This window comes from Falco biarmicus, chromosome 4 (genome assembly GCF_023638135.1).
Source record: "Falco biarmicus isolate bFalBia1 chromosome 4, bFalBia1.pri, whole genome shotgun sequence".
Taxonomy (NCBI): Eukaryota; Metazoa; Chordata; class Aves; order Falconiformes; family Falconidae; genus Falco; species Falco biarmicus.
In genome coordinates, this window is record NC_079291.1 from 16,325,634 (window position 1) to 16,348,669 (window position 23,036).

Here is a 23,036-nt window from a genome sequence, read left to right on the forward strand (position 1 = left end):
TCCCTCTCTTCCCCACCTGAAAACAAAGCTCTAAGCTGTAGGACAGCAGTCCCCGAATCCTAACAGACCACCTTAATGGTTACTTAAAGAAACAAGACTGACTGCAGCACATTTATTTTCAACCAAGGCAGAAGCCACCTCCATTCTCCAAAGGCACTCCAAGCGTTTGGGAGATGCAGCAAACTGACTCAGTTCTCCAAAAACAGAGGATTGTCTCAATGCATTTCCATACAGTCTTTTGTATAGACGTCCCTCTTTCAGAACCAAGAGTCATCTTCTTCAATTTAGTTTAATAACTTTAGGTTTTAATCTAGAAATATACACCAAAACAGATACTCCTGAAATAATCACCAAGTTCCCCCAAAACAGACATCAATTTTAGGACTACAAATATCATTGGAATTGCAAGCATTTAAATAAATCCATATACTAACCTTCCAAATTACACATAAAAATTGAGTAATTAAGGTATGTGTCCTTGTATTAATGCTCAGTTCATTAATCAAATAATTCATTACATCAAAAATGGAATTCTACTCAAGAAATGGCAGGCAATATATGAAACTTATATTTTCAATGGAATAGCCTCCATTTTTTAACAGTTCAGACTAACGATGAGTGGCCCCCAAAATTACACAATTCTTGCTGTGTTGTGATGGATATTATGACAATTTGTAAGAAATCACTACAAGTGTCACTACCAACTGAAGGTAACAGCAATATTCAAACCTCACTATCACTGAAGATACTGTGTTTTTATATAGGTTTTGGGGATGGGGTGGTATTTGACACATCTGACAAAATTTACTATCAACTGAATTGAATTTTGTGTTTATAGGCAGTTTCTTACCGCATGAGAAGGCGTAAGAACAGCAATCAGAAAAAGGGGGTTTCAAGATTTTAAGGAAATTATGAGAACTATCTACAGAGAAATCGTGTCTAGGTAGCTTCCTTTTAAAAAACCTACAGTTACCGGTCAACAGACATGAGCAACTGGCTTAATTAAAATAAACAGGAGTAATGCCATATACTCTACTTCAGGGCACTGAGTGATCAAACTGAAGAAAGCACCAACTATATTATATAAAACCTAATAGGTAAAAGGGTTATGTCCAGGTCTTCCTAACAAAATGCAGGGGCATATAGCTTCAGATCTCCCAGCATTCTCCTCTAGACAACAAAGAGAGGACAACTGTCTTCTACTAGCATACAGGATCAGTGTCAGCACAGTATCTTCACTCTTCATGCTATGCCACCTCTCTTAGTTTTCCCCTCTCACATTACTTAACAGACCATGATGTCCATGAAGTAGAAATCTAATCAATACATAAAACAGCTAACATATTCGGCTGAAATCGCTCTGCGCCCAGCAAATGCTAAAGGCAATTAGGCGATCCCTTTAACTGTGTGTTCAGACAGTAAAGTTACAAAAAAAGTGTTCCAAAAGTACTTGCATCTCATCACAAACGAAGTGTTCAATAAAAATGAGAACTAATGTGCAGCTTAGCTTGTGCAATATTGCTTTTTAAAAGCTGTTTTTAACTGTTACAACTCTTTTTGTGGTAACTTGAAATATCCTAGTAGGCAGGTATGTGTAACTAAAAACCATTTACGATTGCTGCCCACCATAAAAGCATGATACAGCAGAAGAAAATCTACACAACAACAGAGAAGATTTTCCTAAAGTTCCAAGAAACTAAACAGTGTGCATTACTGGGAGAAGAATGAAGTCTATAAAAAGAAAAGAAAATCTTTAAAAAGCTATCCCAGTCAAAACAGAAGACTTCCAATCATAAGAAATCCTAGAAAGAACAGGATCATGACAAACAAGGAAGAACTGTTCGAGCGCATAAATTATGCATTGGTGTTTGCACACTGAGAAGCCATCCAGGCAACTGCCATACAGCTGCCCACAAAAACTGCCACACCACTTTGTGGGATGAATGTCTGCTTGACACAGACAGAAATGGGAACAAAGTGGAATAAAATCCAGACAAGCTGAATATAAAATCAGGAGTATTCTCGTGAAGAGAGATGAATCACCTAGTTCTCTAAACAAGTTTTAGAATTGGGTTTAAATTAAAAAAAAAAATACTAATCAAGCCTCACACAAAACAAAACCCCCAGCAAATACATATCCCACCATAAACTTGCTGAGCTCACAATCCCAAATACTAGTAAAAGGGTCTTCATGTCTATTCAGCTGCAAACTTTATTTATAACTTTGAACAAAGACACCACAGTTCCAACATGCACCTGAGTAGTACTGCCTTAAAACGTATACAAATAGCTGAAACTTGTGGTGGCCTCCAAGTTTCAGGCAACCCCGAAAGATAAGGTGTCTTCCACACAGGCTAGGCCATCGAACTATCAAATGCCAGTGTTTTACTTCTTCAGGCTCTCAAAATACCAACCCTGTTGAAAATCTTAAACTAAAATGTCTCCCAGTGTCTCCAAAACAGTTTCCCTTTTTCACACCAGTAACTCACTCAGGAATCCACACGTTCTGACTGTAACTAAGATAAAATATACTTATTTCAAACAATTACAGCTTTATCTTAACTTTGAACAAGCACACCCAAAAGCTATCTAAATACTTTCACTGTAAAGCCTGGAAAACTATCAAAAGGTAAAGAAACTGCCAAGTTGATTAAGAACTGAAAGAGCTACCTAACAAGAAAGAAAAAAACAGGAAAAAACAGGAAAACGTCACTAAAGGCACATATTACACAGAATATTAAAGAATATATTAAAGAATAAACAGACTTATTAAAGCAGAACCACACCACCACCTTACTAGCTACCACAGCGTTTACTGGCTCGAGAAAGAACGTTTTCCAGACGTTAAAGAAAGCAGCTATTGGTTATTATAAACCAGAACTGTATTTGCCGAGTAGAAGATCATCATCCTCTGAAACGTGGGCTCCGGTTGCACAGCCAAGGGACAGAGAAATGTCATTTTTACGGCAGCGATCACACACGTAGGGGCGAAAGCACCGCCGGGCAAGCAGCAACAGCAGCAGCAGCCGCCGCCCGCCCCTTGGGAAGGGCGCCCTGCCAGCCCGAGGGGAGGGCGGGGGGACCCGCCGGGGCAGCCCCTCACGCCACGCGGGGCTACCGAGAGACACCGGGCCGGCCTCCACCACGTGCCCGCTCCTCTGGGAGTCTCCGGTAACGGGGTGAAGAGTACTTCACTAAAAAAAAAAAAAAAAAAAAAAAAAGGAGGAGGAAGAAGGGAGGGGGCGAGGGGGCCACCTCCTTCCCGCGCTCGCTGCCCAACGGCACGGGCAGGGCAGGGCGGCCCGAGCACCCACCGCCGGCAGCGTTACCTCATGCTGTAGGCGCCGGCCCCCAGCTCCTGCCCGATGCCCGAGAGGCTGGCGTCGAAATCGTGCACCAGCCCGGACTCGATCACTTCATCCATCTTCAGCACCCACGCCATCTTCCACCGCCCCCCGCGCTCCCGCGCCGCCGCGGGAGGAGCCGGACGGGGAGGAGCCGCTCAGCCCCGGGGCCGCCGCCGCTGCTCCCCGGGAGGCGGCGTCTCGGCGGGCGGCGCCGACAGAGTGAGGGGCTGGGGGAGAAGCGTGGGCGGGGCGGGGGGAGGGGGAGTCCGCGTTCAGCCCCGGGGGGGCCCTTTCCCCGCGGCGCGACCAGGGCGCGGGGTCGCTCTCAGCATCCTGCGCTCGCCCGGCCGCCGCGGGGGGCTGGGGAGCGGGCGGCCGCCTCCGCCGCGCCCTTCCCCGCCGCCTCCGACCGCACACCGCCAGGGGCCGCCGCCGCTTCTGCCACCGCCCGAGCTCCGACCCAGCCCAGCGGCGCCTCCCGCCGCATCATTCACGGGGGGAGGCTGCGGCGGCGGCAGCAGCGCGGGCACCCGCTGCCACTACAGCCCCGCCGGGGAGCCGCCGCCGCCCGCCTCGCGCGGCTGTAACGGCCGGCCGCCCCCCCCCGCCCCGCTGCCGCCGCGGGAGCCGCGCGCAGCCCCGGCGTGCCCCTGCTCCCGCGCAGCGCCGCCGCTCACGCCAACATGGCGACTACTTCCACCCCCGAGCGGCTGCCGGGGCGGGGCCTTCCCGCGCCCCGGGCCGCCGATTGGCTGGTCTCCGCCGGAGGGCCCAATCAGAGGTGGACGAGAGGGGTGAGGGGGAAGCCCAGCCAATGAGCGGGTACTTCCTCACGCCAGGCGACGTCACCGGGTGACAGGCTCCGGCGCCCCGCCCCACGGCCGGAGGGCCCGTCGTGCACCGCTGCTGCGGCGCGGCATGCTGGGAGCGCCTACCCGGAAGCGGGGTGCGGAGCGGAAGCGGAAGTCGGGCAGGAAGTGGCGTCAGAGCCCCGCTAGCCCGCCGGGCCGTGCGGGAAAGGCTGCCGCAGTGGCCCCTGCGGGCGGCTTAGCTGGGCCCGGCCGGGCTTCGTCCCCCGCGCCGGTGCGGGCGGCTGTCCCCCTGCTGCCCGTCTTCCCCCGAGCCGGAGCCGGCAGGCGGGGCGGGGGGGTGCCCTGGCCCGGGCGGGCGGCGGTCCCGGGAAGCTCTCAAGGCAGCAGAGGGACCGGGGGCAGGTCGGCGGGCAGGAGCAGCGCCAGCGCCCGGCCGTGCCCTCTCTTCCTCAGCCTTGGGGCACCTTCAGCCTTTCCCGCTCATGTAGTGCCGATTTTTATCTTTTGTTTCACAGTACGTGACTGTCGGAGGAGAATAAAGGTTAATAGAAAAGAAAGCTGCCCCCGTTTTCTGTCTTGTCTTGACCTACACGTTCCGAAAAAGGCTGAGGAGCCTGCCCTAAACAACCCAAACTCTGCTGCAGTCTGAATGACCAACGCCACAGGAATATAGATCAAAAAGACAAAGCAGTACCTGCAAAGCAGAGAAATAAATTACATCTAGTATACCACCTAACGCACAGTATAAATACACTACTTAATCTGATGAACAAAATCTCAAGACCTGCATCCTGAGTTTGCAACCAAATCTCCAACTTTTGAAAAGTACACGCAAACGTGAAGGCTCACAGGGCACCTGCTGGCAGGACTTAGACAGAAATGACTGGAGCTCAGAGGAACATGCTCGCAGGTCAAAGCCCTTTTATCACCTAATTTCTGGAGCAAAGCTGCTGTAAATGAACATATGGCTTCTCCAGAAAATGGTACCGGTATTTTTGCTGCTGTAATTGATATATGAGTTCTCTGCCTGTTTGCGTACAGATGAATAAGTCATCTACATGTAGGAAGAAGCTTAGCAAAGGGTAATTTATGAAGAGGGCATGGGCTCACGAACAAGTCCCTGGCATAGGCACTAGCTACCAAGTTACCCCTTTTAATGAGAAGAATTAAAATTACCACAGGCAAAATACCTCTCTTAAGCCTGAGGAGATGACAACAATACCGTGACTTCATTAATTTGTTATTATGACTGAAATACTTTATTTCAGTGACTCTTATGGGATGTTTGTGGTCCAGTTAATCAATTAGTAGGCATTCAGCATACAACCGTAGAGGCTACAAAGTTAGCTTAAGCTTCTATCATTGAAGAATTACAGAGTTTTAATTGAAAATTCAAACCATACCCTAAGCAGACATTTATAAAGTCCACTTTAGGTCTACAAAAGTAAGGTAGCATAAATAACACTAGAAAACACTTCTGTAAGTGATAGAAAAGAGAGTGGTGGCTTGTGAAAAACTGAAGTAGTGCACTTCCTACTTCCAACATTCAGAGAGAGAAGACAGGATCCAGGACCAGAGGAGCCAGATGCAGTTTGATTTATGCCTAGCATAACTGGTTTTTCTGCTTGCTGTACTTACATTAACATAGCTACACAGCAGTTACAGAATCATAAACTGGCAAATTTTATGCTGGGAATTGTTTTCTTCTGATCTAAATTCCAACCTCTGCCGAGGGTATCTGGAGTGGATACAGTAAGACCCGTCCTCCTGTAGTTCAGTCTTTAGAAGTGGGGCAAAGCTTGTCCGTGATAAACAAACTGACAGTATTTCTGAAGATGTTATTTTCAGCTATTTTAGGACGTAAAGTGTCCTTTTTCTGTTAAAATACGAGTATTACCATGCATACATTTTTCTTTAGCATTATTTGTATCCCTGCCTGATTTACAAGATGTTTTCTGTAGAGGTTTGTGGAACGTGTGCGTGTGTTTGTTGTTTTTAAATTACAGGCCTCTGATGTGTGTGTTTCTTCGGGGCAGGTTCCCTGATCAGTCCTGTTCTCGGATCATCTCCTGGGAATCAGCTGTGCACACAAACACTGCTTTCCAGCCAGATCTAGCCAGCTCCAGTGGATGGAGTTGTAGCCTCAGAGCGTATCACTCAAGTACTCAAATCTCTAGTTTTTGTAATTATGACATGGTGTTCTCAACTTCTTCCAAAGGAGTTTAAAATATCTTTAAACAGAGAATGATTACAAATGGAAGCCTTGAAATTTTTTTTTCTATTTTTCAGTTTTTGCACTAGCCTTGTGATTTTTTTAATGCCTACAGTTGACATTCTGCAGATTGTAATATGAATGGCAGCTGCCTCCATATATTTTTAAAATTTATTTTTAATCCTAATCTGTTAGTCTTCTCATAATTTAACTTTTGGGATAATTTGTTGCTGAACTAACATATTGGCCTTATACTCAGGGAGAGTAGATTCAAGTGCAAGCTAATTAAGTAATAGAGATTTCTATTTCTAAAATGAAGTTGTTCTTATTCTTTATGAGAAACAAATGGTCTTGACTGGGAAAACTGTCACACTTTTGATGCTGTCTGTATTCCACAGAAAACTAGAGTGGGTTTAACCAAACAGGAACCACTGGAAATCCACATACCATACACACAACGGTACGTGTACACATGTACAAATGGTGCCCTTTTCCTAATAAAATTCCTATTCTGCAACTTAGACAATATAAGCCCTAGGCAGGGTCCCACAAGTCAGGCACATGAACCTGTTCAGAGGATGAGATCACAGAATTCGTGCCTAAATCGTTAATTATTTAGAGTATTTATTAATTATTTAATATTTAGAGTAAGGCTGAGAGCAGAGGCTATGGGGCAGAGAGGACGCCGAACTCTTTACAGAATACTACCATCCTCCTGGCTCCCTCCCAAGCTTTGCTTACATGAAAAACATTCCAAACTTTCTGCCTGCCTGGTGGAATTGTCTACAACAGGAGTTAAACATCCTGAGATCTCAGATTGCTTCTCTAACCCTCTGAGCGGGCCAAATCCACAAGCCTAACTTGTCGGAGATGACATTCCCTGTGGCCCTGCCATTCCATTTCTGCATGTCCCAGTCATCAGACCCACTAATTGGGATCAGAGGCCTGATGTAACAAAGCCCAAGTGCATGCAGTGGGAGCCTGATTTTGCACATACACATGCATAAATGCAATCCAAGTACAGGTTTACTGAGATGTGGGAGAAGGGATCGCGGGACACTCCTTCCTCCATCTGCTCATCACTAACGCTGGCTGGTATCCTCCCCTGAAGTCGATTGCTGTTTCTATAGAAGCCTTACATATGTCCAGATGCAGGACTGAAGTGTGGTGCTTCGCTACAGACAGAGCCAAGCAGCCTGATGGTTATGGCCAGACTGAAGCCTAGTGCCTGAACCGGGTGGCATTTTTCCTGCTTACAGTAATCTGCCTCAAAGCCCAATCTTGTTAGCACTTGCACACAACTCTTAATTTATGGAGGTGTTCCCCCTACGTTGTATTTCAATACCAAAACACAGACGCATGCAGCCATCCAAACCTAAAGGCAGGTGCTCAAAAGCGTGTGGGAAGAGTAACTTCAGAGGGACTCAGATGGCAGATTTTTAGATAAGCGTGAGGAAACAGAAGCGAATACAGGGAAGCAATGAAGACAGACAAGGACACGGTGAGAACAGGCCCTGAGAGAGCATGCCCCTGAGAAAAGCTAGGAGGGGATGTACCTCCTCCAGGCTGAACAGTGGCTGAAGAAGGGGGGACTGGAGGTGCAAGTAAGCATCCTCACTGTCCCTTGCTGTTTGTTTCCTTTTGCACTAGCAACTGTGCATGTCACCTGTAAACAGGATTGCATCCAGGAATTCCACTGCTCATTCTTCATTTCTGGTTTACTGCTTGAGTAAATAGAAACAGCGCTGTGTTTGCTACTTATTTGTGTTAGCCAACCTAAATTTCAAATCACCCTGACCTCTGTATTGAAATGGATTGATTTCATAAAACTCCGCTGTATTAGTCATTAGTTTCATACTTTGGAATCCAAATATATCCAATATATAAATCCAAATATAGCTCAATTCCTTTGTGGTTTTTTTAAAATATAAAACGTAACACATTTCTAATAAAACCATGGTACTCAACGATTCTACAAGACCTGTGAGACTACCAATGTACAAACCCCCCCTTGTCAAGGTAGATGATTAAACACTACCATGTTTACATACATTGTATGTAGCCAAAAGGTAATAAGCTAAAGTTTAACAGGGAGTGAACCACATCATAAATTGAAACTTAAATAACATCAAGATAATCTGGTATCTAGGAGCCTAGTTCTTGTCAAAGCATAATAATTTCTAATTAGAAGAAAAATTTAAATCTGTACACAAATAATGTTTTAGTCATGAAGATGTAAAGTAGGTTCACAGCTCACTGGAACATGCTGATGCAATAAGCTATATATTGCATCAGAATTTCAATGCAAAGCGTTTAGCCAGCGTGCCTGGACTGATAGGACAAGCAGCCCATAGTCCTGATCCTGCAGATCAGCTGAGCTTCAGCAGGTCATCGAAGTAGATGTGATACATCAAGGTATTTCTAAGTCTGATTTACTTCATGTAAAGAAAGTTTTATCTACAAACTGCGAATGTCATTTGAAAATGAAACACACACCCCTGCTCCCCCATCTGTGAATATCATATTAAGCAGTAAAACATTCTGTTACTAGCACACAGGTACAGCGGCATGGTTTGTGAAAATCACGGAGCTATAGTAAAGGAGATCCCCACTATGCTGACTGCACTGCTGAAACTGTTCTCAAAGGGTCTATGATCACCAGCTCTATTAGAAGGCTTGAACTTGTGAATTAGCAAAGGTTGTGCAGTCTGCATTCTTGTGCATTAAAGCATTGTAATTCTTACTCTGATTAAAAATCACCCCCATTCTTTTCTTACCGCAGGTAGCTGCTGTTACTGGTGGGATACTGGTGATGGTGATAATGTTCAGGCTGGCTGTGCCAGAAAAGCATTTTGGGATGAGATGAAGCATTGTGTTCAGCTAAGAGATGATCACTGCAGTGATGGGAGAGAGGAGAGAGAAAACAAATACATACATTCAGATTAAAGTTGCAGTTGGGTTTCTCTCACACCTTTACATTTAGCTGCTGCCAGCAAGTTTGCGGGTTTCACCCTCTCCAGAAGAGGCAGGTATCTGAAGTCTTGGCTGGTCCCCATCTGCTTACGTGCTGCCCAGCTGCAGGGCTTTATTGCTAGCAGATGTGACACCAAGCACAGCTCAGACCTCACCAGCATCTCCACTGACATCCTCCCCTCCCTTCACATGGTCAGCGTCACTGAGCAGAGCTGTGTCTTACAGAGCCAGAAGAAAAAACCAATTTCATAGCACTTCTGCCTCAGAGGGCATACAGCTCCCTCTTTACACAGTCCACACAGAGTACTTGGAACACTACAACCTACATAGGCGTGGCTGACTGAAAAGAAAAAGAAAAAAGGTGGAATATACAATGACCTCTCTAAGGCAAGCAGGATGGATGCCTTCTCAGTAGTGTTTAGACTGTATTCCTTCTGCCTGTTCAGCCCGTGCATGTTCAAGTAGCAGCTACTACAGAACACAACTTCATAGTTACCTTCTTTCCATTAAAAGACATTTTAAAAAATTAGAATGCAAATACTGTCCAACTACAGGAAAAATATTTACTCCCAACACCCACCCACACCACCCCTCACACATGTGCTTTACGGAAAAATCACATTCGGATGCAAACCAGCTGCTTGGTGCTCTCATGTCTCAGTGCCATTTGCTTGCCTGGGTTTGCAGCCAGAATTGTATCATCTGCTTTAAAACATGCAAAATAGCACCGGTGGATCCTGCTAAAACCTTGACGCTCAGAAATGAAAGGGGGCACAGACCCAAACCCCTCATCTGAGAACAGTTACCTGCAGAGGGCACCCATTCTGCTTGAAATAGGAAGGACTACCGACAAACAGTAGCAGTTTGCTGGTGGTTGATTTTTTTTTTGTTTGGTTGTTGTTTTTGTTTAAAAAAAACCACCCGCCCACAAGCACCCATTGTTTGTTCCCTGCAGTTCATTCTATAAAAAGGTACTTTTAAAAGGTATTGCAATATTGTGACAACACGCAGGCTATGAAAATCAGAATATCGAAGAGCAAGGTTCTGGAAAACAAAAAAAGAATTATTTCTTATAAGAGTGATAGTAATCGGCAGCAATTAAAAAAACCTTCCAACAAACAACATGGTTTGTTTTTTTCATAGCATGAGACTATTTTCCCTTAACTTACCATTCCTATTCAACATCAAATACCACAACCAAAAAGCAAAGGCCAGAATAATAGTAGAAGAGGAACTGTAAATACAGAGAGAGAAAGAAACACCTGTGTGATGCTGTCCAGAACAGCAGACAGGAATTGGGACTGCTGGCCTAGTGATGCTAAGAGATTGTTCTCTGCCAAGAGGCACCTGGGTACCACAGGGAGGGCCATCATGACACAAACCAGCCTGTGTACATGAACTGATCTTTGCTCCAGCAAGGACGAGAGGTTAGTTCCATAGTTATTCTAGTTCCGTGTCTGTATGTAACTGTATGTAAGAACCCCCTGAGCAGAGGCAAAGGGCAGCATGAGTCCCAGTGATCACTGTTGCATTTTTTTAATAATTAATTTGATTTCAGTGACTGCAGGAAGAGTATGTATCCTGCTATGTAGTTTGCTTGGATCTACTAGCAAGCTGTAAAATAAAGTAAGTCTCCAGCTCTAGATTTAGACAAAGGTGTTAAAATGCGTACAATGCATTGTAGTTGGAAGCCCCATTTCCCTCTGCACATCCCAGAAACTGCTTTCACCATCTTCCCTCAGGGCTGACCTGAGCCTTCCCTGTAGAAGGTAGGTATCTTCTCAGTTCTGTGACTTGTATTTCTATTAAATGGAAAGAGCAACACACGATTCCCCTTCACTTGTAGAGTTTTCAGTCCCTGCCACAGAGTGGCTCCCGCCTCCACCTGCATCCCACTAAGTTCACAGGGCTTCAAATTACCTGGCAGTCCTCTCTCAAAGTACACTGTTGCTTTTGCCAGATGTTGGTTGTCAAAATGCAGGCAGGAACAGTGCAGGTTTGATCAGTCTTTTTTTGTGAAGTCCAGGAGACAACTTGTAAGCAAAAGTGATTTCCCAGACTAATGAGTAGCCTATTTTATTCACATACACACACCTCCCTACATATGTAATACTAAAACCTGCACTCCTGTTTTTCATCTTCAACACAGTGGACTTTGTTACTACCCTATTTGGAATTACTTTTGATATTTTTACATAACACAAACACAACAAACCACAAGTCCTAGATTTGTTCTTATGTCAAGACAGACAACTTGCTGCCATTGAAAATAAAAATAACCACCCCAGGGGAGCCCAGGCAAGCAGCTGCCAAGCAGGCTACTACTGCCCTGGGTTTACCCTGTGTGTTTCGAGCACGGATAGATAGCGAGCAGGAGCTGTCAGCCTTAGGTGCTTCAGTTCTCTGATTTTGGTCCTCTCTGCTGTTAGTTTGCCCAGCTGCTAACAAAGCTGTGACTCTACCAACCACAGCAGTGAGCCGTATTAAAAGACAGGAGGGTTGCAGCAAAAGTGCCCATTCACTCTCTTACATTCCTTTCCTTTTTCAAGTACTTTTAGTCTGTGTAAGCACAGTAACTGGCGTATTGGCAATACCCAAAAAGCTACTGCCTCGAGGGGATGGGGTGTTTATTCGTAGAGGAGGGTGAAATGAAGAAGGGTAGGCATCCAAGTTTCCAAGTACCGGCTTATAAAGACCTGTGTTACAGGTACCCAAACTCTTTCAAACTTGAGTGTGGCCACAAAAGCTGCTGCTACAAACCATCCCATCCCACTGCCACCACTGTTCCTGATGGCGTAAAAGCAGCAAAGCAGAACCAAATCTTGTGCACTTCCATGCAAAAGCACTGTGCAAGAGGAAAATTTGCCTCTTTTTTTATCCCTTCCAATTACTGACATGCTTAACTTACAGAGGCTTTGAGTTCCTGGCATGGAAAGTACTAGACTGAATGTGTAGGAAAGATGTTATTATTCAAACTGAAATTTAACAGTACAATAAAAAAAAAAAAGGAAACCAGGAAATCAGTATTTTTTTTTCTCTTTACAGTCCTGTGTTTTGCTGATCTTTGTAGCCAACAGTATACAGGTAACACTTCAAGTACATTATAACTTAGTTTTTTAAGTCAGGATAAACTTCCCGGGTTACTTTTAATTCTGGTATTTTGACTCATGAAGCACTGCATATTCCCCACACCCACACCTGCTGCCCTTGACTAACCTCTAGACATAAAGGTATGTGGTTACACAATCTTGCAAGTTTGGGGACAAATAAGGTGAGTTTTTTACCTTGTGCTGTTTATTGTTAAGAGGCTATTTTTGTTTCTTGCTTTATGATCTGCCCAGTAAGTACTAAAGCAGATCTCAGCAAAGGAATATTGTATACACAAACAACAAAACATTATTTATTTAAAACAGCTCTTGCTCTAAGGCTTGTGTATGGCATGCAAAGTCCAGCCCAAAATTTAAGGTGGGGAGGCTGTATTGCTAATGCGTGGATCTGCACTGAAGTTAAGTACTTTAGCATATAGTGCCTGAAAATTTTTAATTGTTGGATTTTTCCATGAGCAGCATCCAAGATTAGGTCTGCTAAGGTATCATTCAATTTGATAATCTTTTTTATAGCAGTGATTGAACTCCTCACGTCATTTTCTTACTGCCTGAGAACTTCAACAAATGACCTTAAATATTGCCATTATAGCTGGTTATATACACAGAAAGTCATCATTGCTCTTTGCTTTTAGCAAGTAAGAATTAAACTACAGACACATGGAAAAGCTCAATCAGGTACCACACAGGACTCTGTAAATTCAGTGTTTATTCTGAAAATTTTATTTAAAGGAAGTTTGTGCTGTTCACGGATGATTCTTAGTTGTTCTTAAAAATACTAGGTCAGTTTTAAATCTGAAGACAGGTCTGTATTTATGCGGGAGCAATCCCTACATACTTCAGCCCTAAAACAGAGTATGGAGAGGAAAGCATTGTTATTTTGATGCATCCTATTTGGTCTTTGGACTCCTTCTGGTTGTATAACCGTTGCTACCAAATGCAAGATAATTTTGGAATGAAAACACCTGTCAAACCAGACATCAGTGGCCCTGTTCACCTAAATCGCTACCTAACAGTGAGGTATTCATGCCCAGATGATACTCTCTGCTTGGATGGGCTATGAATCCATCATGCATTTGTGAGAGGTGCTGACACATATTTCTAGCCCGTCTTTCCATGTACTTCTGAATACAAGCACTCTGTCTGTCCTACACACGTTGTTAGTGGGACACTTCATTGCCAGTGCCGTAACTAACTTAAACCCTGACAGGTAACGATCCCAGGCAAGAAAAACTTCCACAAGTGATCCACTGCTAAACCCGCTGGCAGCTCTCCACACATCTCCTAACGCATTAAGAGCTGACCCAGCCCAGTCCCATTGCTGTCTGGTCACCTGAAGGTGGCAAAAGTACGCAGTCATGGTGTGCTTAGCACAATAAAAGATAAGCAGCAATGCCTGCATGTTCTCCGTGTCCACCTGCCACCTTTATTCTGGATTGCTGGACAGTTTTAAGACACCCTCATCTGGGCCTGCTTAACACTGAACCACTGTAAGGACTGCTGCATCTACCAGTCCTTCCTCGGCGATACAGAGCAGGTCTGGAGAAGCATGGCTACAAAGAAAAGGGGAAATGGGAAAAAACATAAAGAACATTTTTGGTGGACCTCCTAAATTCCAGTAGAAATCTTAACAGCATGGAGACAAGGCAGCACATCACCAGGTATCTGACCAGAATGACACTCTGCTTGATGCGTAACATCAAGTGCTGAGCACACTAAGTACTTCAACAGCTCCTTTGATCACTTTGATGAAATACATTAGGTATGTAGCTGACTCTGCTTGGACTCGCTTGAGTGACTCCTTGATATGAGGCACTCTGAAAACTGTATGTAATAAAGGAGAAATACAGATTGCTTCCAATGCTGAAGTGTCAGTTCACAAAAACTATAGGTTTGGCTTTTTCTGAAGAATGCACAGTATGCTCCTTTCCTCATGGGATCGATCCCCTTTTAAAAAACAGCCTGGAAGTCTCCATTGCAGGGTGTTCCTGCTCTGTAATTTATTCCTCCATAGTCATATTCCTCAAAACCTACTTCCACATCTAAGAGGATGTCATTAAGGTGCTGAGGTATGAACTGAGGTATAAATGTCTTACTGACTTCACATCTTAGGAGACGGAGGCATGGTAGGGACTACCTTTGCTTTCTTCTGCTGCCTTTTAGGAAGACTTTAAGGCCTGCAAAGGAACCTATCACACCAAGATCATTTATAGGCCTAAGGAGATTTAGATGGCAACATTGCCTACAGAAAATTTTGATTTAAACCATCACATTGTACCCAAATCAAAACTTAAGTTAGCAGGTTTTTATGGGTGTGGCAAAGGATGGAGTCACATTTTTGTGTAAGATTTGAAAAGCTGTAAGGGTGAAGAAGTTTAAGTGTTTGTTATTTTGCTGTTCTGTGCTTGCTGTGTGCCTTGTTGGTAGCCTAAAAATCACTATTTCAGCTGCCAGACTGCTGCCGCAATGCTGGCTTCCCACATGTTCTGACATACGAAAGACAGCTGTTTCTCCTCATTCCTAATGGACAGAGTCCCTTTTACCTGAGGCTCTGAGGCAGCTTTTGTACCCTGCCAGACCTAACGTTTTCTAGCATTGGGCCGTCTTGGCTTTGTGGACAAAAATCCTTCAACATCCATGTTTTCCTCTTAACTCCAAATGCAGAAAGCAAGATATTCTACATTCCAAGAAAATCCCCTTCCTAAAAACATTACAAACCATGCAGGATTTTTAAGAACAAGAGCTGCAACCAACAGGGGGTGAAATATAGCATGTACACCATGCCTCTCTTCCCATGTTCTGCAACAACCCTGTTTTCCACTTCCTAACACGGCGGCAATCTCCTTCCTCACACGGTTCAAGCAGCAGTGGCTCACTGACAGGCTGGGGAGAAAGGGCAGCCTCTGATGGTACCAGTAACTACTACAGAGTAAGGTTTTAAACTGTTTCATCTGACTATTTCTGAACAATCAGGTAACATCCAATTAAGATTTCTCCTCTTAGGCAAACACAGGCTGTATAAATAGTGATGTGTGAAAACTCCTTCGGCAAAAGAGACAATTTTGTCTGGGTAAAATAGTTCAGTTGGTTAGCTGACCAACAGGGCCACCACAGCTGCCACCTGAAAGATCGAAAACTGTATCAAACACCTCAGAAAGTTTTCTATATAAAATACAACCACCTGTAATGGTATTTAGTATGGTGTAAAAACCCTTTATCCACCGTTTAAGTTAAGTTGTGCCTAAAGGACAAAACCCAGCAAGCCAGAAATGACCATTTTACCAAATCAGAGGCTTTTGCACTTGCATACTGTTAAAGTTAAATTTCACATGGATTATTTCAGATTAGCAGATAAATCCAGCATTTTAAAACATGCTAACCTATAATTCTAATTGAAACAGACACATCCAGCTCCCATACAGGCTCACACTTCAGCTGTTTAAACCAAGTTGATATCACAGTTCCCTTGTCTTCCCTGGTATTTTAACATAAGCTACATATGCTCAGGCCAAACAAACTGTGCCAAGGAATGTGTTCCTCTGTCCCCCTTCCCCATTACAGGCAGACCCTCAAAGCCCAGGACATTCATTCACTTCTACCAGAAGCTTCTGACCACGAGGTGTTCTTGGGGGACCAGTCCGAGATTCTTCCCCAACCTGATTTGTCTGGAATAGCGCAGGGAAGCTCCCACAAGGTACCCATGGGCAGAGAGAAACAGATGGCGAGGGAGTATCTACCCAGTCTAGTTGACTTCTGAGAACATCTGTCTACTGCATAACTTAAATCTACAAGTTTCTGGTTTTAGTGGTGTACACCTTCCTCAGACAGACACGCACCAGCTTTGAATCTAGCCTGACATACAGTTAACAGAACTGACTCCAGTACCAACTTTAGTATGGCTTTATAGAGGTCCAAAGATTTGCACTGGTGGACGGTAGCATGATCTAGGAAAGGAAGCACAACAAAATGGAGAACTTGTAAAACTTTGGTGCCCAAGTTAAAGTTTAGTTACCTTTCTACCTACTGCCAACAGTAACAAGTCTGGGTATCGAACAGTTATATGCAGGTATGTTGCTCTTCCCACTGACAAAAAAAGTGTTTTCCATGTTTGGCTATCCATAATTTTTTCCAATCTTGGTCCCTCAAGATATGCTTCATTAGGATCACTCATATCTACCTAAAATACATCAAGAGTTACAGAATTTTTATATTTGACAAAAATATTTGAAACTTTTGCAAAATAAGATTTCAAAGTTTCCAAGTGTTACTGTTAAACAGAAATTTACGAACATAGTTGCAATTCTATCCCAACAGAAATTACCTATTAGCAAAATTTCCTCAGCAGGCACCTTCTCAATAAATGCACTTATTATCCTAATCTCTTATGAGCAAATGAAGAAATGTCTTTAACTAGAATAATCCAGGCTGCACAGCTTAAGAGCCTTAAGGTCTTAAAATATACTTACATATATAAACATATACACAATATAGAAAAATAGTAAGTGAAGTGTCATTTTTTTCACTTGCCAGACTAGCACAGTTAAGTTTCTCCACCTTCCCATCTTACTGAAAATCTTCCATGTTTCAACAGAGAAGAAAGATTTTTATCTGTTTAAGAGAACATTTACAATAGACGAAGCAAATCTTTAAAGTAGGTGCTTTTAAGATTTGGAAGACTTAATTACAAAACATAAGGGGGAAAATGTAAGAAGCAGATGTAATATGGACTTCCATCTTACCCAGAAATAGGCTGGCAGCTGCAAAACTGATCAGTTTCCTGCTTTAATTGGGAGAAAACATGAGTTTTCTTTCTCCAGATAAACCTCCAATTCCCAAACTGCCCGTTTATCTATATCACATCTGCTGTGCTCTGTGTGTGTTTGCTATGTCCCAACCCCACATGGCAAGTTACCACCAGCAGCTGAACCATTCTCACTAGTCTATCACAGACAGTAACCGTAGTGTAATTCAGGAGCTTTAGTCCTCAGGATTCTTTTCTCTTTTATGACTGTTTTCAAAGGAACAATGTCATATTTGAACTCTTTTGCTGAAAATTAAAACTGTAAGCAGTTCAGGCTGCATTCTCAATAGGCTTTTTACATAGGTATGTCTGTGAATTTACTCAAACGTTTAAAGATTCATAGAAACTACTGAGAATATGCAAGTGCTTCCAGAAAACAAATGTTTGTTCCTTTTGCTCTGGGACTCAGAACACAAAAAATAAACACAACTCAATCTCTTCCAACCTTTATCTTCAAAGCCAAACAAGCAATCCGATGTCACAAAATTTACTTTATCAGCTCTCCTTTCAATTTACATTTACTACCCCAACTTCCTTACTAAGACTTCAGCTGAACATAATGTGTTACTCAAAATTCTTTAAAACAATTGACATCCAAGTCAAAGACATCCAAAATGTGCATTTCCTATCCTGATTCTCCATGTAGCTTGCTTTCCTTCTTCCTCTTTTTTGAAGCCCAAACCCAACCTTTACGAATATGTTTCAGTATTCAAATTATTGCAATAACCTATTTTACAGAATATTAGAACATAAAGAAACACCCTTTCTAAAAGAACAGCAACTTATAATTGTCCTAATTTTTCCCAGATCTTTATGCCAATCCATGAGAGAAACCACCTCCAGCAGGACCATAAGGCATGACTAATCATCACTCTAATTTAACTGAGCTAATGTCTATTTATAATGTAGAGTATGAAGGCAAGCAGCAGTGCAGTGGATCTGATAACTGGCTGCAGTGGAAATAATTTTGTTGCAAATTCTTGCATTCTGACGGCATGTAATACAAACGTATTCTGTCCACTCTAGCAGACCCATCTTTGTTGGAACTAGAACTAGTCATATCTTAAGTAAAATATTATTTTCAATATATTGCATTTAGACTTTTAATACCTGGGATACCCACACTTGGAACACTTAAAAGATGGCTCAGAAGCAAAACTGACAGACAAACTCTGGGTAAATATATTCCTCCCCCACTTCCTGCGGCAAAATTTTTCAGTCATATAGGGGACACAAACCCATTTCTTTCTTACCAACTTTTGTTTACACATAAACCAAATTACGTTAATACAGAATATGTATTGTATGTTTCAATAACTTATTTTTTCAGTATGAAATAGCATCTTCAAAAAGATGACAAACAGCAGTCATCTTGAAATGATCCTCTGAAAATAAATACTACCTGTAGGAAAAGCAGGAATAAGATACAGGACTATTGAGCTTAGAATTTGCGCAATTTTTTTTTTTTAAGTGACCTTTTGTGTAATCAAAATGTAAACTACAAGATTGTGGACTGAAAAATATTTTTGCAATATTAAAAAAAATAAAATTATAACAGTGTATAACATACAAATAAATGCAACTGTAAACATGAAACTTGCCTAGACGAAGGAAACTGGGTGTTCATAAAGATTCCATTCCATTTCCAAAAAACAGTTTTCTCTAGCATACCTATGTTCACAGCATGTTCTGAAATGCCAAGTCAGGTTTAGCAAGAGTATATAAAGAAACATCATTTGGACACACAAAGCATGAAGATTAAGATAAATTTTTCTTTTTAACCAATGTTGTATCAATCACATTTATAATTTCTTCTTATAGCATGTGATCAAATAAAACAGAAAACCAGAATGTATACATTGCTTATTTTTTAAGTAATGTTATGTACATTTTATTGCCAGTATATGCACAATGGTAAGCATAGAACTATAAATACACAATGTAATTAAACAGTAGAAAACAACGAAGATGTTACACGTACAAAGGAAAGAAAGAAGAGATACTATTTTCTTGATGTAGCTGCTAAAAAGGGCTAGCAACGTGTTATGACAGTCTTGGTTTTAAGTCTTTACATATATTTCTACAACTTTTCCTTCAAATAAATCTCTGCAATGGCATTGCTTCTTTAACAACCATGTTAGCTCTTTCTATTGCATTCACTTCAAACTAAAGTGAAAACAACCTTTCATGTAACTACAAGCATCTGACTAAATTTTTATTCAGTTTTGCTTTTCAGGGTTTCTAGCAAGTAAAGTGTGTAAGTAGTTTCTTATGATATTTGGCTGCAATGTTGAAGAAGAGTTTTGAATACACATTAAGTGATAATTTGGAAGAGAGAAAAAAAAAAAAAGATTTTCTGTAGATAGTTCTTCCACCGGGTGCTATACGCAGCAGCTCAGTCAAAAATTAGTCACCCTGAAGAGGTAGAGAGAATTTTAGCCTAGCATAGATCATCATCCTTGGCACCGCTATTTTCTCTCTTATCAGGATACACTTGCTACAACTAGACAACATCACAGTCAAAGGGGAGGGAAAAAAAAAAAAAAGTCAGGAAAAAAAGTGTCACCATTCCTGTTTCATCCCAGTTCTCAGTTAAATTAGCTTGCTACTTATATCCAAGACATAAAAAAAGAAAAAGAAAAAAAAAAAAGAAAAAGACAACATTTAGGGACACATTTACTTGATCTTTGTTCTCTTTCCATTATCAAGTTCATAAATACAAAGAACCATTATTCACAATAAACTAACTCTTTTTCAAAAATGGAAAAACAAACCCTGGAAACATTTCCACACCTTAATCCAGATGGGTCTTGAGGATGCTATTCAAGAAAACCATGCAAATAATTTGGTGCAGCTTTCCCAACTCATCCAAAATATATATATTTTTTTTAAATTAAAAGGTGGCAAGATCAATAGCATTTGTGACTATTCCCCCTCCCCCCCATTTAAATTCAATGCAGAAAATCTTGGTGCTTTTAGGAAGGTAACGAATAAATAGTTTTCTGCACTGCTGTCAAAATCCCATGTGAGTTACAATACAAGACTACTTGTTCCAGCAATTAGGTTGAGAGGAAACATTCTAGTGATAAAGATAAATACATACTGAGCATGCTTGGGCAGAGCACTCCATTCTGAAGCATCCTGCTTGAAGAACGAAAGGTGACAAGGATGGTTCACGTCCATCAAGTGACCATTAACTCTGCTGCCAGAAAGCAGACTGCCACACTATCACCAGGTCGGCAATGCTACCCTGAAAGGGCTGTCTTCCACATTAAGAGGTACTGGTTGTACCAGTCCTCTGCTGCGCACACTAAATTCTTATTTATGCAACAAACATACAACCAATGAACAATATCACTTTTACAGAACTGGATCAATCCAGCTTTTTTTATAGGCATATTTCTCAATCTCCAGAATAACCCAAACAAGCTGTAAGAAAGATGAGGAACCACCAACACAGTGAACGAGTCTCACTGCAGTTCAGACTAGTTCAGCCTTGTTTCACATCACTTCTTGTTTCACATCACTTCTGGTTTCTAGCGAAGGACATGATACTCAAACAAAACAGCAACAAAAAAGTAATGTTATCTGCAGCTGAGTAAAAGCAACAGAATTTATATTTTAACTTCTGAAGCTTAAAGCATACCTTTTTAATTAGCATTAAAAAAATCTTTTTTTTAATACAGTAACACTGGCAAAAGTTAATGGGAAGACACAGAGGATTTTGAACAGGATAACTGATGGATTAGATAATTTTTAGATTTTATTTCTGCTTTGATCAACTGATGTTAATACTGTTTTTCCTTGGATCTGGAATAATTCTATTGCAACAGTCACATGCAGGCTGAGGACAGCCGTTGGTTAAAGAAAAAAAAGAAACAAAACCAAAAAACAACAAAAGAAAGGGAAAAAAAAACCCCAAGGAAAAAAGTTCCAGAAGTTGTATGTTAAGAATTTTCCTTTCACTGAAGAGGGCCTTGCCCTTGCTTTAGGAAACCTGGTTAACTCTTGTCAGCTTCATTAGCTTTGTCCAGACATATCTGCTGTTGTATCCCCTGGTCCCGAGCCTGTTTGTGCACGTTTGATGTAAAGGTTCAATAATTTCATCTGCAAATTTAAGCCAGAAATTCACTTTCAGTATTTGCAAACTACAGACCACAGGAAAAAGTACAACAAAGGAGACATTAAACTATTTTCTTTTTCCCAAAAGCAAAATTGTATTTTACACAGTTGATTCAAAGGTAACATACTTGCCAATGAAAGTATCAAGCACAGCAAAATTTGTCACAAGAAACTGCTCAAGTTTCTTTAAGAATGTAAAGAAGAGAATTATCTAAGCTAGCTAGATAAAAATAGATGGAATATTCTCCTCAAGTTACAATGCTGTTCTAAATAAGGTCAGGTTGGTGTTTTCTTTCCTTTTGAGTTAATGTTGAGGTTTTAAACCTCTAGTTAAGAGTTGTTGGTGTAGTACTTACCAATTCGAACCTGCATGAAAAATGAGACAAGAAATACTGATAGGAAAAGCTATGTGGAGTATAGCCATAATCACTAACTACTACTGGGGATACAACCAGTGACTAAATCCATCGAACAGCAGTAAGAAATGTAATTTAGTATTTTTCTTAATGGTACAGTTCATACACTTGCATAAAGATCTATGGAATATCAGTTTTGAACATTTTATGATGAAGTTATATTAATCCTCATTGGGTTTCAGCAGTAGCCCAACATTCTAATTCAAGTATATACTTTTATGAAACTTCCTGGCAATTCCAACCAGAATGCAAATGCATACATGCAATTACGAAACAAGATCTCTTTAAATGGTATCTTTTACTTACTTTGCTGCCAGTGAGTTGACTGAGATGTGGTTTTAGTTCATCACCAATTACTGCATGAATGGCTACAAGGCAGAAAACACATGCCTTACGAACACTGCTCTCTGAATTATCATAACCCTAGAAAGCAATAAAATTAACATTAATACCTTATCAGTTAATGATTAAAAGCCTCAGAAAGCTATTTACTTATTTACTATAATAAATACATTGAAGTCTACAGTAAATTAATGCTAGTGTAGCCCAATGAAGCATTCCAACAAAAAAACAAACACGCAAATACACAGCATGCACTTAAAAAGCAGGCTGCTTATTAATCACCATTGATAATCATTTTCCAGACTGAAACTAAAACTCACACAATCCTGTTCATAAGTTACACTGAAAACAGAGCTGCTGTCGTGCAATAGGGCTGTACGTAAGAGAAATTGTTGTATATTATACAGATATTTACTTAAAGCAGAAGACCACTCAATTTAAATCTTCCTTACTCTGAAAGAAGCATTCTCTTAACACGTAAAGAATCTTTTGTTAATTCTGATCTCATTCCTTACTGATTTTATTTGTTTTGCCACTCTGCTAGTACCCCATTCCTGGCTGTTTCACTCACACCCGATTCTCAGAGGGCCCCTGCTATGCCTCTGCCTTCCTGCAGATGTACAAATGAATCACACTCATTAGAAACAGAAATCTGCAGAATCCAGCTGTGAAACTGAAGCCTTTATCCATCATGTGCAAAGTAATATATCTTGGCTCTTGATAAGGTGTACATACATTTTTGAAGACAAAGGAAGAGATATCATGATATCTTTCCTGTTTTACTTAACTTTCTCCAATCAAATGCTTTTTTCCTCTTGCCTCCCTTAAACCCCAAGCGATAAAACCCTATAATTATATACAACAGGTACAAAATGACTACAGCTTGGAAAAAGATACAAACAACAAA

The 23,036-nt window shown here is 41.7% G+C and overlaps 2 protein-coding genes across 33 annotated transcripts in view; both read right to left on the bottom strand.

The window, feature by feature from the left end:
* Window positions 1-4,009, bottom strand: part of UBP1 (upstream binding protein 1) — a 38,345-nt gene extending 34,336 nt beyond the window's left edge. For all 3 annotated transcript variants that reach the window (XM_056334237.1, XM_056334236.1, XM_056334235.1), the window contains exon 1: window positions 3,330-4,009. In XM_056334237.1, coding sequence (XP_056190212.1) covers window positions 3,330-3,442 — 113 coding nt within the window. In that variant the 5' untranslated portion in view covers window positions 3,443-4,009. The remainder of the gene's footprint in view (window positions 1-3,329) is intronic.
* A 14,992-nt stretch (window positions 4,010-19,001) lies between these two features.
* Window positions 19,002-23,036, bottom strand: part of CLASP2 (cytoplasmic linker associated protein 2) — a 146,738-nt gene continuing 142,703 nt past the window's right edge. For all 30 annotated transcript variants that reach the window (XM_056338800.1, XM_056338797.1, XM_056338806.1 and 27 more), the window contains 2 exons: window positions 22,094-22,210; window positions 19,002-21,356 (listed from right to left, as the gene is read on the bottom strand). In XM_056338800.1, coding sequence (XP_056194775.1) covers window positions 21,270-21,356; window positions 22,094-22,210 — 204 coding nt within the window. In that variant the 3' untranslated portion in view covers window positions 19,002-21,269. The remainder of the gene's footprint in view (window positions 21,357-22,093; window positions 22,211-23,036) is intronic.